Raw genomic sequence first — 14,686 nt, forward strand, 5'->3', positions numbered from 1 at the left:
GAAAGCAGACAATGACACCTTTATAATTCTATAGTAACAGCTTATGGTGTATTATATCAGTCTGCCTTAGGCATTTCATCACTTGACCTAAAGCAATCAAATTTTATTTTATAGTGGCTTGTACAGTAAATATGCAATATCAGACCATAACAAAGATTATGATGCAGTAATAATGATGCTCATTGACAAAAACGTTAGAAATGCATCACACTGATGGTCATTTAAATGCTGTATGATCCTTGAGGAAAAAGTGACCAGCAATTATGAAGCACTATGTTGCTGTACATTATGTGTGTCTAACTACGCTAATACTGCATTTTTATTTTATCATGGTGCATTATTATTCTGTATAATGCATTATGCACATGGGCTTCATAGAAAGTGTTACCGTAACGGTAGTTAATGCCTTTTTAGCAAAAATATGTCTATCTGGTTGTAATGTGAATAACATACAGTGGAGAGAACAAGTATTTGATACACTGCCGATTTTGCAGGTTTTCCTACTTACAAAGCATGTAGAGGTCTGTAATTTTTTATCATAGGTACACTTCAACTGTGATAGACGGAATCTAAAACAAAACTCCAGAAAATCACATTGTATGATTTTTAAGTAATTAATTTGCATTTTATTGCATGATGTAAGTATTTGATCACCTACCAACCAGTAAGAATTCTGGCTGTCACAGACCTGTTAGTTTTTCTTTAAGAAGCCCTCCTGTTCTCCACTCATTACCTGTATTAACTGCACCTGTTTGAACTCGTTACCTGTATAAAAGACACCTGTCCACACACTCATTCAAACAGACTCCAACCTCTCCACAATGGCCAAGACCAGAGAGCTGTGTAAGGACATCAGGGATAAAAGTGTAGACCTGCACAAGGCTGGGATGGGCTACAGGACAATAGGCAAGCAGCTTGGTGATAAGGCAACAACTGTTGGTGCAATTATTAGAAAATGGAAGAAGTTCAAGATGACGGTCAATCACCATCGGTCTGGGGTTCCATGCAAGATCTCACCTCGTGGGGCATCAATGATCATGAGGAAGGTGAGGGATCAGCCCAGAACTACACGGCAGGACCTGGTCAATGACCTGAAGAGAGCTGGGACCACAGTCTCAAAGAAAACCATTAGTAAAACACTACGCCGTCACGGATTAAAATCCTGCAGCGCACGCAAGGTCCCCCTGCTCAAGCCAGCGCATGTCCAGGCCCGTCTGAAGTTTGCCAATGACCATCTGGATGATCCAGAGGAGGAATGGGAGAAGGTAATGTGGTCTGATGAGACAAAAATATAGCTGTTTGGTCTAAACTCCACTCGCCGTGTTTGGAGGAAGAAGAAGGATGAGTACAACCCCAAGAACACCATCCCAACCGTGAAGCATGGAGGTGGAAACATCATTCTTTGGGGATGCTTTTTTGCAAAGGGGACAGGACGACTGCACCGTATTGAGGGGAGGATGGATGGGGCCATGTATCGCGAGATCTTGGCCAACAACCTCCTTCCCTCAGTAAGAGCATTGAAGATGGGTCGTGGCTGGGTCTTCCAGCATGACAACGACCCAAAACACACAGCCAGGGCAACTAAGGAGTGTCTCCGTAAGAAGCATCTCAAGGTCCTGGAGTGGCCTAGCCAGTCTCCAGACCTGAACCCAATAGAAAATCTTTGGAGGGAGCTGAAAGTCCATATTGCCCAGCGACAGCCCCGAAACCTGAAGGATCTGGAGAAGGTCTGTATGGAGGAGTGGGCCAAAATCCCTGCTGCAGTGTGTGCAAACCTGGTCAAGACCTACAGGAAACATATGATCTCTGTAATTGCAAACAAAGGTTTCTGTACCAAATATTAAGTTCTGCTTTTCTGATGTATCAAAAACTTATGTCATGCAATAAAATGCAAATTAATTACTTAAAAATCATACAATGTGATTTTCTGGATTTTTGTTTTAGATTCCGTCTCTCACAGTTGAAGTGTACCTATGATAAAAACTACAGACTTCTACATGCTTTGTAAGTAGGAAAACCTGCAAAATCGGCAGTGTATCAAATACTTGTTCTCCCCACTGTATATAAAAAAATACATATTTCCCATGACGTCTTGATCTTCTCATGAAAAAGACCTCTTTACCTGGTTGTAAAAGAGACCACCTAATTGTAATCTGGTTATATGATGTCTTGTCAATCAGAAAACCAGTTTACAATCAGAAATTCACGTCATAAAGACGTGCCAAATGTTCCCAGGTTAGCGTTTTTTGTCATGAATCTTGTTCTGGAGGCAGCTCTGCAGAGTGGCCAGTTGCTGGCACAGCCACAAAGTCATTACATTTAATAAACAAATTAAACCTAACCTTGTGTAGCGGAAATCGCACAGTTCTGCCACCAGGACAAGACATGACAAAACACTGGTAAGTCAGGTCATGCGGTCAGGAAAAACCTCTGGCCCTTAATATGGTGCATGGCAGCCCATTCGGCTATGACACAATATGTTACGGGTGGGCCCTGAAGTATTTCCTGACCACGTGACCTAACCTTTGGCTGACAGGAGATAAGGACGACCAGGTTGAGTTCCGTCCAGGTCCTTACCTGCGTTCGGTCTTGTTGATCAGGTCAGACACCTGCTGCAAGTACTCCTTGGCATATAGCACCACAGGCTCTGTGTCGTTCAGGTCCAGAGGGGACAGGGCAGAGGATAGGTAGTCCAGCCAGTCCACCGCCGGAGCCAGCAGCTGAGGGCGAGAGAGGTCAGAGGTCAGAGGTTTTTAGACATTTTCAGAACTCAAAAGTGGCCTCATGTCGAAAGGAGTCCGTGTCCCACATAACTTAATCTTTCCACATACAAAATTGGATCTATCTATCCAATTCATGAGGCATATTGTTGGATCCACACAACAGATCTCAACATTGTTTTGTTTTTGTAAGCTGTGGAAATTCCCTCCATATAGATGGTGGACTAACCACAATACCACCCAGGCAAGAACATTAGACTGCATTTCAGGTCTGAAACAGTCTGACAAACTTAGATCTTTTGTGTGATTTAGGCTATGTTCTGATTTTCTACACTTCTCCCGAAGTTTGCACTCATACACTCCCCCTCATGGATTTAAAAGGAATGGACTGGTGTAAGGAATATGGTGGAAAATTCCCTCCAGCCATGCTTGCTCCAATCCAATGATTTTAAATGCATTCGTGGGAGTGAACAAGTGCACACTTCTGGAGAAGGGTAGATAATCTGAATGCAACCTTTGATATGTTACTGATATGATCCTATTACTTCAAACTAAACCAAATGATCCATCATATTTAGACACACAGAGAGAGAGAGAGAGAGAGAGAGAGAGAGAGAGAGAGAGAGAGAGAGAGAGAGAGAAAACAGTGAGAGGAGCCTGCAGCTGTAGAAGAACAGAGGCGACTAGCCCTCATATATTTGCGTTCCAGGTCCCAGATGCAATCACAGCCGCCCTTTCCTGGAGGGTCTGTAGGGGTATTACAGTAAAATCCTCATCCCTCAGCCCCAGACCCCCATCCCACTGCTTTAATCCAGAGCGTGGGAGCCGAGCACAGAGCAGGGAGGGAGAGAGATGATGGGATCAAAAACAAGTCTGTTGTTTAGTTGTTTGGTCTTTAATGCACAAAAGAAAGACTGTGACAGTTAGTACAGTACATACAGTATGACTACCTGTTACTTCTGGCAATCCTTATGATGCATTGTAACATGTTTAGGAATTAGTGTTGTCACGATACCAGAATTTTAACTTTGATACCGAAATACAGTGGGGAAAAATAGTATTTAGTCAGCCACCAATTGTGCAAGTTCTCCCACTTAAAAAGATGAGAGAGGCCTGTAATTTTCATCATAGGTACACGTCAACTATGACAGACAAATTGAGATTTTTTTTACAGAAAATCACATTGTAGGATTTTTAATTTATTTATTTGCAAATTATGGTGGAAAATAAGTATTTGGTCAATAACAAAAGTTTCTCAATACTTTGTTATATACCCTTTGTTGGCGATGACACAGGTCAAACGTTTTCTGTAAGTCTTCACAAGGTTTTCACACACTGTTGCTGGTATTTTGGCCCATTCCTCCATGCAGATCTCCTCTAGAGCAGTGATGTTTTGGGGCTGTCGCTGGGCAACACAGACTTTCAACTCCCTCCAAAGATTTTCTATGGGGTTGAGATCTGGAGACTGGCTAGGCCACTCCAGGACCTTGAAATGCTTCTTACGAAGCCACTCCTTCGTTGCCCGGGCGGTGTGTTTGGGATCATTGTCATGCTGAAAGACCCAGCCACGTTTCATCTTCAATGCCCTTGCTGATGGAAGGAGGTTTTCACTCAAAATCTCACGATACATGGCCCCATTTATTCTTTCCTTTACACGGATCAGTCGTCCTGGTCCCTTTGCAGAAAAACAGGCCCAAAGCATGATGTTTCCACCCCCATGCTTCACAGTAGGTATGGTGTTCTTTGGATGCAACTCAGCATTCTTTGTCCTCCAAACACGACGAGTTGAGTTTTTACCAAAATATAATTTTGGTTTCATCTGACCATATGACATTCTCCCAATCCTCTTCTGGATCATCCAAATGCACTCTAGCAAACTTCAGACGGGCCTGGACATGTACTGGCTTAAGCAGGGGGACACGTCTGGCACTGCAGGATTTGAGTCCCTGGCTGCGTAGTGTGTTACTGATGGTAGGCTTTGTTCCTTTGGGCCCAGCTCTCTGCAGGTCATTCACTAGGTCCCCCCGTGTGGTTCTGGGATTTTTGCTCACCGTTCTTGTGATCATTTTGACCCCACGGGGTGAGATCTTGCGTGGAGCCCCAGATCGAGGGAGATTATCAGTGGTCTTGTATGTCTTCCATTTCTTAATAATTGCTCCCACAGTTGATTTCTTCAAACCAAGCTGCTTACCTATTGCAGATTCAGTCTTCCCAGCCTTGTGCAGGTCTACAATTTTGTTTCTGGTGTCCTTTGACAGCTCTTTGGTCTTGGCCATAGTGGAGTTTGGAGTGTGACTGTTTGAGGTTGTGGACAGGTGTCTTTTATACTGATAACAAGTTCAAACAGGTGCCATTAATACAGGTAACGAGTGGAGGACAGAGGAGCCTCTTAAAGAAGAAGTTACAGGTCTGTGAGAGCCAGAAATCTTGCTTGTTTGTAGGTGACCAAATACTTATTTTCCACCATAATTTGCAAATAAATTCATTAAAAATCCTACAATGTGATTTTCTGGATTTATTTTCCTCAATTTGTCTGTCATAGTTGACGTGCACCTATGATGAAAATTACAGGCCTCTCTCATCTTTTTAAGTGGGATAACTTGCACAATTGGTGGCTGACTAAATACTTTTTTCCCCCACTGTATATTACCGCCACAACGGCAGTCACAAGTCATGACCGCCGTCAAATTCCACGTGACCGTAACGAAGCATCTCCAAAACTCTGTTCTTCTTTTGATGGTCATTAGTAGCCTACCAAACTTGCTAACAGCCAGTCGCTAATGGCCCGGTACTCAACGCTCTATTGTCTAATCACTCTGACATCAATGCAAATGCAATCGAAAATGAAATCAAACACTTCATGAGAACCCTGGCATTCAGAGTTTGAGCGGAATAGGATCACCTGTTGCGCAGCGAAAGCCAGCTTCTCATAGCTGGTTGATGCATGGAATGAAATAAGTGTTCCTATAAACCCATGTTGCCAACATTTCTATAGGTTATGCTATGCAATTATGTGAAAAAAAATGAGTTTTGATGGCCTCTTTTAAAAAGAGGAGGATCCCATCAGCTTTCTATAGGCTAGGCCTACTATATTTATTTCTCAACTTTCCTAATATAAAGCACGTTGCCTACTTGGCTGGCATGAAAATGAACAGCGTGAAAAGCATCGTCCATTCGCTATTCAAGTGCATAAGGATGACATGTCTTTTTTCCCCTGTCCCTGTTCTGATAGGTGCATGATAATGGCTCATTCTAAATAAAACATTATTCTACACATATAGCTGTATGTAAAGACCAGATGAAATTGAGAATAGGCTGATGGGTGAGAATATTATCAAGTGCTTGTCAAATTATGAATGAGAGACTGATGAAGTGTGTGCAACCTGCGCAAGAAACAGAGCAGAGCGCATGCCTTTCATGCAACTTTTTTTCAAATCATCATTAGAGTTGCATCATGCAGGCTTAGAATGTATTAGAAATCAAAACATATAGCCTAAGTTTTGTATCACAACTAAAGTTGCATAAAAAACTCTTAGGTTAACAATATAGGAGGACCTGTTTCAAATGATCACTTTGTTAACCGCTCAACACAGAATATCTGCACTGGAAAACATCAAAACAAGACTACAGGAACACAGCTTTGGATATTCAGCTATGTTAAATTGTATTCTTCTTACTATTAAATAATAGAAAATAATGCCACAGGAATTATAAGCAAATCTTGTCTACTAAATGAACTAGTGTAGCCCACAGCCATATGGCATAGCCAGATCAGGGCCTATAACATAAGGACGACTGAGAATATGCTATTCTGTTCTTCTGAAATAGGCTACATTTCTTCATATCATAATGTTTCTTTAGACCTGCCTTAAATAAAAAATAGATTTATTGTGATGGTGTGGGCTATATTAAATGGATTTATTAAAATGTAGATGTTCCAAAGGTCTGCATCAGTGGCTTGTAGGCTATGAGTGGAAGCCTGGAGATGTTAAACGTGTTTATGTTAATTAACGGTCAATTACCGTGAGACCGGCAGTCATTTGCATGACAGTTACCAGCTGACACATTTTCATGACTGCCACAGCCCTAATACCAGATTTAGTATCACGATACTCGATACCAAAACGGTACCAACGCAACAAAAGAAAGCGGGGAGAAAGATATATATATAAAAATATTACCTATTTTTAAAACCTGTTATAAAGTTGGTTTTGAAGCATAAACTGCAAATTTGATATTATTTACTGATATTATGATTGTCTGCAAAGTAGTTAAAACTCTGTTAGTTCCACTTTAATTGTTACACAGAAATTGTTTGATATTGAGATAGAAACAGCTGCATTTGGGTCCACTTTTGAGGTCAGGGAAAAGTTTTTAGTGTAGTTACCCTTTAATTCAAGTGTGCGTGCACTCAGCACCCTTGTTTGATTATCGGTGTTTAGCGCACGTGATGGAGTTTCCAAATCATATGGCCACTGTACTGATACAAATAATTATTATTCTGCCAGATAGGCATAGGCTACTTTCTACTTCACTTTTAATTGAGAAGGTTTTTGGGAATACCTGAAGATGGTTATCGTTATCATCGCTAGTGGCTACACAAAGTGGTAGACATATGCGCACCGCACACTGACAGACAAGGGCATTCCAGTATGGTTGGCTCTTCAGAAAGTTGCAGGGAATACAATGCATTCTGTTAATGTCTTATGATAGACTTGGGCAAATACATCTTTCTAATAAGTTCAATACATTTAGTTGATTTTCAAACGTGAGGCACATTTGATAGAAGAACCGTTTCGGTTTAATGTGCAACACTAGTAAGGATAGGATCATAGTAGCTCCCATTCATTGACGGTATGTCTAGGTATTCCGGAGTTGTAGTAGAAAACGTTAGGGGCCCGTCATGTCATCATTAAAAGCTTTTCTCATCGATCACTTACTCCCCATTTAAGTTTTTTTTGCAACAGACAACGAAAATGTGCGTTTCTTATTGGACAAGTCCAGCTAGGCCTTCCCTGTTTTAATCCATTTGCTTCTGTTTGGTGCCTAATGTACATGACCCTGGAGCTTTAATGATCCAGTGTTTAGAACCATCAGAAACAGAACAAATAATCTACGACATTGCCATTCAAAGTCATGCCTCATCAACTCGACTGTGTTTGCAGGCTTAAGGTTAACAGAGAGATTACATTCAAATTTCAGTGGTATACACAATCTACCCATTACAACCCATTTCACTGATTCATCCCATCCTACAAATGCTTTAAATTCCTATGAAACAGAGAACCATCTCAACTGTCTCTCCATTCATTAATTATATCTCTGTTTGTTGATGAAAGGCTCCTCCATGTCCACCAACCACTAGCATTCCCTTCACCATCTCTCTGCAGTTCTGCTGCTGCCTTGGCGATAGAAAGGCTTAGCAACAGCTCTTGGCAACAGTCACCTTGGCAACCAGGGGACCATTCAAAAACAAAAAAAAGAGGACTGCAGGAGAGGCAGAGTAGAATAGTCCTCAGAGGATGGATAAAACACAGACAAAAGTGTGAAGGGGCTCAGGGTTTCAGAAGGCGGTAGTGAGTTGGTGTGGGAGAGGGTGCGAGAAAAAGCCTTGCATGTTTTGACACTGTAATGGAGGCAGGAGAAAAAGTGGGAACAGACTGTAATTGATTAAGAGTAAACTCTGAGAGGCTTTTCAGCCTAATCCGATGGCATGGGTTTCTGATCCACTCAAAATCCACCTCACAAAAAATCCACATAAAATCCACCTCACATATGTACCTCTCTCTCGCCCTCTCTCTCTCATACATACTCACATCCAAGCAACTGCTTGCACATGGAAGCCCACATGTTCTCTCTGTAATTCCCCCACCCGACAGACGCCCACACACCTGCAGCTCGGCGATGGTGATCTTGTGGTAGATCTTCTCCTCGTCGCGACGTTCGTCCTGCGGTACAGTGATGTTGGCGAGCGCCGTTTCAAAGTCTAGGATCTGCTGCATCTGGCTCTTTGTGGAGTTTTTATCCCCCCCCAATAGCAGGCTCAGCTCCACCATGTAGTCCAGATACGCCTTCAACACCTGGGAGGGGATACAGGATAAGCTCAGGGTCGTGTTCAGTCGCCACCAAATGGAAGACAACGGTGCGAAACAGAGTGAAACGGGGAGGTACAATCTGAACTTTCGTTTTTCATTGCAAACCCTCCACCTGGATTTTGTGCTAGGCCTGCTCTAATTAGTGTTAACCAGTGGAGGCTCCAGTGGATGACCATCCTCCTCAGTGAATTTAATAAAACAACTAATATTGAAACATTAAAAAAAGTTATCATTTTCAGATAAAACTATACTAAATATATTAATGTCACCAAATAATTGATTAAAACACACTGATTTGCAATGAATGTCTACAGTAGCCTCAGCAGAACTCTGTAGGGTAGCACCATGGTGTAGCCGGAGGACAGCTAGCTTATGTCCTCCTCTGGGTACATTGACTTCAATACAAAACCTAGGAGGCTCATGGTTCTCACCCCCTTCCATAGACTTACACAGTAATTATGACATCTTCCGGAGGACTTCCACCCTCTCAGAGCTCTTGCAGCATGAACTGACATGTTGTCCACCCAATCAAAGGATCAGAGAATGAATCGAGTACTGAAAGCATAAGCTACAGCTAGCTAGCACTGCAGTGCATAAAATGTGGTGAGTAGTTGGCTCAAAGAGAGAGAAAGACAATAGTTGAACAGTTTTGAACAAAGAGAGCGCTCTATATTTCATAGTATTATTATTTTTTTCACTTACTTAGCTAATGTAAAATGTAGCTAGCTAGTTTAGCCTACTTAAACACCCAGCTCAAACAGAGAAGGATGCTATGTTAGCTAGCTGGCTATGGCTATCCAACACTGGAACTATTCCAAGTCAAGGTAAGCTTTTGGTTGTATAAAGTTATTGCCACCGGGGCCCGCCGATGTAACTGCTAAACTGCTTGCTGCTGACTACTCTGTACTGTATGATTGAAGTGGGTTTACTATCGCGTTAGTTCTATTAGCTATGTTAACTATGAAGTGACAATGATGTAGGCTGTGTGTAGCAGTTAGCGGTCATGATATTAAGGTTTGGCTTGGAAAGGTATTTTTGCCTGGTCACAGACAGCTGATGTGTTGTGCACTGAAGTCCACAAGCGAAGGGAAAAGGTGAGATGAGAGCGCGTAGATACAGTGGCAAGAAAAGGTATGTGAACCCTTTGTAATTACCTGGATTTCTGCATAAAGTGGTCATAAAATCTGATCTGATCTTCATCTAAGTCACAACAATAGACACACACAGTCTGCTTAAACTAATAACACACAATTATACGTTGTCATGTCTTTATTGAACACATCGTGTAAACATTTGGTTTACACGATGTGTTTACACATCGTGTAAACACATCGTGTAAACCAGTGCAGGGTGGGAAAAGTATGTGAACCCTTGGATTTAATAACTGATTGACCCTCCTTTGGCAGCAATAACCTCAACCAAACATTTTCTGTAGTTGCAGATCAGACCTGCACAACGAGGTCAGGACTCTGACTGGGCCACTCCAGAAGGCGTATTTTCTTCTGTTGAAGCCATTCTGTTGTTGATTAACTTCTGTTTTTTGGGTCGTTGTCCTGTTGCATCACCCAACTTCTGTTGAGCTTCAATTGGCGGACAGATAACCTTACTTGCTCTTGCAAAATATCTTGATAAACTTGGGAATTCATTTTTCTGTCGATGATAGCAAGCTGTCGAGGCCCTGAGGCAGCAAAGCAGCCCCAAATCATGATGCTCCCTCCACCATACTTTACAGTTGGGATGAGGTTTTGATGTTGGTGTGCTGTGCCTTTTTTTCTCCACACAGTGTTGTGTGTTCCTTCCAAACAACTCAACTTTGGTTTAATCTGTCCACAGAATATTTTGCCAGTAGCGCTGGAACATCCAGGTGCTCTTTTGCGAACTTCAGACGTGCAGCAATGGGTTTTTTTGGACAGCAGAGGCTTCTTCCGTGGTGTCCTCCCATTAACAGCATTCTTGTTTTGCATTTTACGTATCGTAGACTCGTCAACAGAGATATTAGCATGTTCCAGAGATTTCTGTAAGTCTTTAGCTGACACTCTAGGATTCTCTTAACCTCATTGAGCATTCTGCGCTGTGCTCTTGCAGTCATCTTTGCCAGACGGCCACTCATAGGGAGAGCAGCAACATGCTGAACTTTCTCCATTTATAGACAATTTGTCTTACCTTGGACTGATGAACATCAAGGCTTTTAGAGATACTTTTGTAACCCTTTCCAGCTTTATGCAAGTCAACCAATCCTAATCTTAGGTCTTTTGAGATCTCTTTTGTTCGAGGCATGGTTCGCATCAGGCAATGCTTCTTGTGAATAGCAAACTCAAATTTTGTGAGTGTTTTTTTATAGGGCAGGGCAGCTCTAACCAACATCTCCAATCTCGTCTCATTGATTGGACTCCAGGTTAGCTGACTCCTGACTCCAATTAGCTTTTGGAGAAGTCATTAGCCTAGGGGTTCACATACTTATTCCAACCTACACTGTGAATGTTGAAATTATGTATTCAATATAGACAAGAAAAATACCATAATTTGTGTGTTATTAGTTTAAGCAGACTGTGTGTGTCTATTGTTGTGACTTAGATGAAGTTCAGATCAGATTTTATGACCAATCTATTCAAAAATCCAGGTAATCCCAAAGGGTTCACATTCTTTTTTTTGCCACTGTAAATGCAAAAAGGAATTATATATACAATGAGCTGTTTGTATGTGTCTGGTATGAAAGTGAACTGTGTTTACGTGTGATCAGGGGTGTATTCATTGCGCCGATTCTGTTGAATTTTTTTTCTTAAAGCAAACGGAACGAAACAGGGATAAACATACCTGAATTTGTCCAATAGAAACTCTCGTTTGCAACTGTTGGACTAATGATTACACCCTAGATCAGCTAGTTGCAGGCAAGAGTGTGCAAGGCGGTATTGAATGTGCCACTGTCTTTCATCTTGATTAAACCTATTGATGTTACATTGAGCTTGGTGAATTGAATATGAATGACAGTCATCCAAAATGCTGTAATAGAAATAAGGCCATGTTCATTAAAACAAATCTTAAACATCACCGACCGCCACTGGTGTTATCACACCTGATTCTAATCAGCTGCTCCTTAGGATCTTGATTAGCTGAATCAGGTGTGTCATAGTAGGGCTGCACATCTAGTTGGTCTCCAGGAGGAGGGTTGCCCACCCCCCCCCCCCCCCGGGATAGTCTGCAGACTAGAGTAGGGCCAGGAGTTTTTCTTGACCACATGACCTGATCAGAAAAAAACTCTGGCTACAGTGACTATAACTAAGGCCCAGAGTTTTTCCTGGTGAAACACCATTTGTTAGTCAAAACTCCTGGCTCTACTCTGGTGTGGTACAGTCACAAGAGAATGAGAGCATTCAAATTGAAACACCTGCTGCTGGCTTCATTTTCTGTGGAAGGTTTTAGTCTTTCTAGTTCGTTGTACAGTTAAGCTAAAATATGCTGGGGATGTGTCAGAGAGATTTGTGACAGGCTATAGGGAGGGGAAAGTAGAATGGAACAACAATGTTTAGATAAACAGATAATGGATGACCCCCTCCACAGAAGCCTGGGAAGATACATCAGGAGGGGAAGCCGCCATCTTCTGCAGACAGTACATGTATGACGACATGATGATATTGTGATGTTGTGAAGATTTAATGATGTTGTGAAGCTTGAAATGCCGAACGAAATTCCTAAGTTTGGGATAATAAAGGTGTTGTATTCTACAGTAATCATAGGCGGTTGGTGGCACCTTAATTGGGGAGGACAAGCTCATAGTAATAGCTGGAACGGAATCAATGGAATGGTATCCAACACATCAAACACATGGTTTCCATGTGTTTGATGCCATTCCATTTACTCAATTCCAGCCATTATTATGAGCCGTCCTCCCCTCAGCAGCCTCCTGTGACAGTAATATACTGTATTTTAATGTATTATGGTACCTCATGTTGACAGCCATAGGTAGGAAAAGACCCCACATGTACTGGCTGGCCCCCACCCACCTCACCCCCCCCCCACCCCCTCCAGCCACCTGAAATTGACTCACCTTCTCATTGGCTGTCTTGTTGAGGTAATAGTCCCGCGAGGGGAGGAACAGCCCCGATTGGTCCACCTGGCGAAAATGCATCAACAGGTGAGCAAACACACTAATCTTAAGGGAGTATTAATTGCAGTGTGCAGAGTCCATTCACTCTCATGTTCGGCACCTGTTATTATATAAAAGCTGAAATGTGTGTGTGTGCTTGTGAATGTGTACGTGTGCACGTGCATGCGTACGTCTGTCTATGTGTTCCTACGTGTGTGGGTCTGTCTGTGTCTATGCATGCATGCCTATGTGTTTGTGTGTGTGTGCTAGTACATGTATTTTCATTTAGAAAGACCCAGAGCCAGAGCAGCTGACCTGGATGACGTTGCTGTTGGAATTCTTGGGGTCCACGCTGACTCCGATGGTGAAGAAGGGCTGGGCACGATAGGGGCCCGAAACTGTCTTCAGCACCTCCATGAAGTTGTCCTTCTCCCAGGGCCCTGTGATGTTCCAGCCCCCTGTCTGCAAACACACACACACACACACACACACACACACACACACACACACACACACACACACACACACACACACACAAACACACACACAGACAAAACAGAGGGATGACAAGCTCAGAGACACAGAGATAAATCTATGTTTTTTTTATTGGTATAAGATGAAGTTGCCCCTAGATGCTGTTTTTGGGTCAGTTTTGCATTTTTCCCCACTAATGTTTAAGGTCAGGATTGGGGATGGGGTTGCTGATCCTAGATCTATACTTAGGGAAAACTTCACCCCAGAGCATTTTTGATTTATCTCTATAGTATAATCAGAGCATTTTCTTCCAATTAATGGCTCAATTTTAATCATTTTATTAATTTGCACATTAAAGACAAAACAACGTGACACCTCCAGGAACACACACACATATTAAAATCGGATATTCAGATAAATGGCGTCTTGTCACAGGATGTGAGTAAGAGGACAGGGTGTGGTTTTTTCAAGGCCCATCCTAAGCAGAGTTACGGTTATCTGGAACAAGGCCATGATGACGCAGTAGCACAAGACTGGAGAAGTGAAAAGGTCTGGGAGTGTGCCAGCCCAGCTATTTCTTCAAATAATAACTGACAAACAGACATGGATTGATGGATGGGATGGATTGCTGCTAACCGTACACATGCAGGCACACAGGCAAGGAGGCACACATTCACACACACACACGCACACACACACACACACACACACATCAATCACGCCCAGTCCTATTTCTACAACTTGTGTCCTTAAATTTCCCATCTCCCTCAAACTTGCCACCTGGTATAAATAAGACAGGAGACAGACGAGCCGGTACATCAAGCTGCTTCTCAGCAGCCAGTCAATCCATCACTTCAGTTCTCATCAATAGGCAGATTAGAAAGGGGACAGTGAACTTGCAGCTATTTCATTCTTTATTCCTTTCTTCTTAAAAAATAAATAAATTCAGACACATTTTAATAAAATTAAAGACAGTACAGTGGGGAAAAATAGTATTTAGTCAGCCACCAATTGTGCAAGTTCTCCCACTTAAAAAGATGAGAGAGGCCTGTAATTTTCATCATAGGTACACGTCAACTATGACAGACAAATTGAGGAAAAAAATTCCTGAAAATCACATTGTAGGATTTTTTATGAATTTATTTGCAAATTATGGTGGAAAATAAGTATTTGGTCACCTACAAACAAGCAAGATTTCTGGCTCTCACAGACCTGTAACTTCTTCTTTAAGAGGCTCCTCTGTCCTCCACTCGTTACCTGTATTAATGGCACCTGTTTGAACTTGTTATCAGTATAAAAGACACCTGTCCACA

At 42.2% G+C, this 14,686-nt stretch overlaps 1 protein-coding gene across 2 annotated transcripts in view; it reads right to left on the bottom strand.

The window, feature by feature from the left end:
* Positions 1-14,686, bottom strand: part of LOC311105860 (endothelin-converting enzyme 2-like) — a 76,866-nt gene that overhangs the window by 10,028 nt on the left and 52,152 nt on the right. For both annotated transcript variants that reach the window (XM_084148074.1, XM_084148075.1), the window contains exons 6-9: positions 13,215-13,361; positions 12,861-12,926; positions 8,612-8,800; positions 2,578-2,720 (exon numbers count right to left, since the gene is read on the bottom strand). In XM_084148074.1, the coding sequence (XP_084004200.1) occupies positions 2,578-2,720; positions 8,612-8,800; positions 12,861-12,926; positions 13,215-13,361 (545 nt within the window). The remainder of the gene's footprint in view (positions 1-2,577; positions 2,721-8,611; positions 8,801-12,860; positions 12,927-13,214; positions 13,362-14,686) is intronic.

This window comes from Coregonus lavaretus (assembly GCF_964263955.1).
Source record: "Coregonus lavaretus genome assembly, chromosome: 30".
NCBI lineage: Eukaryota > Metazoa > Chordata > Actinopteri > Salmoniformes > Salmonidae > Coregonus > Coregonus lavaretus.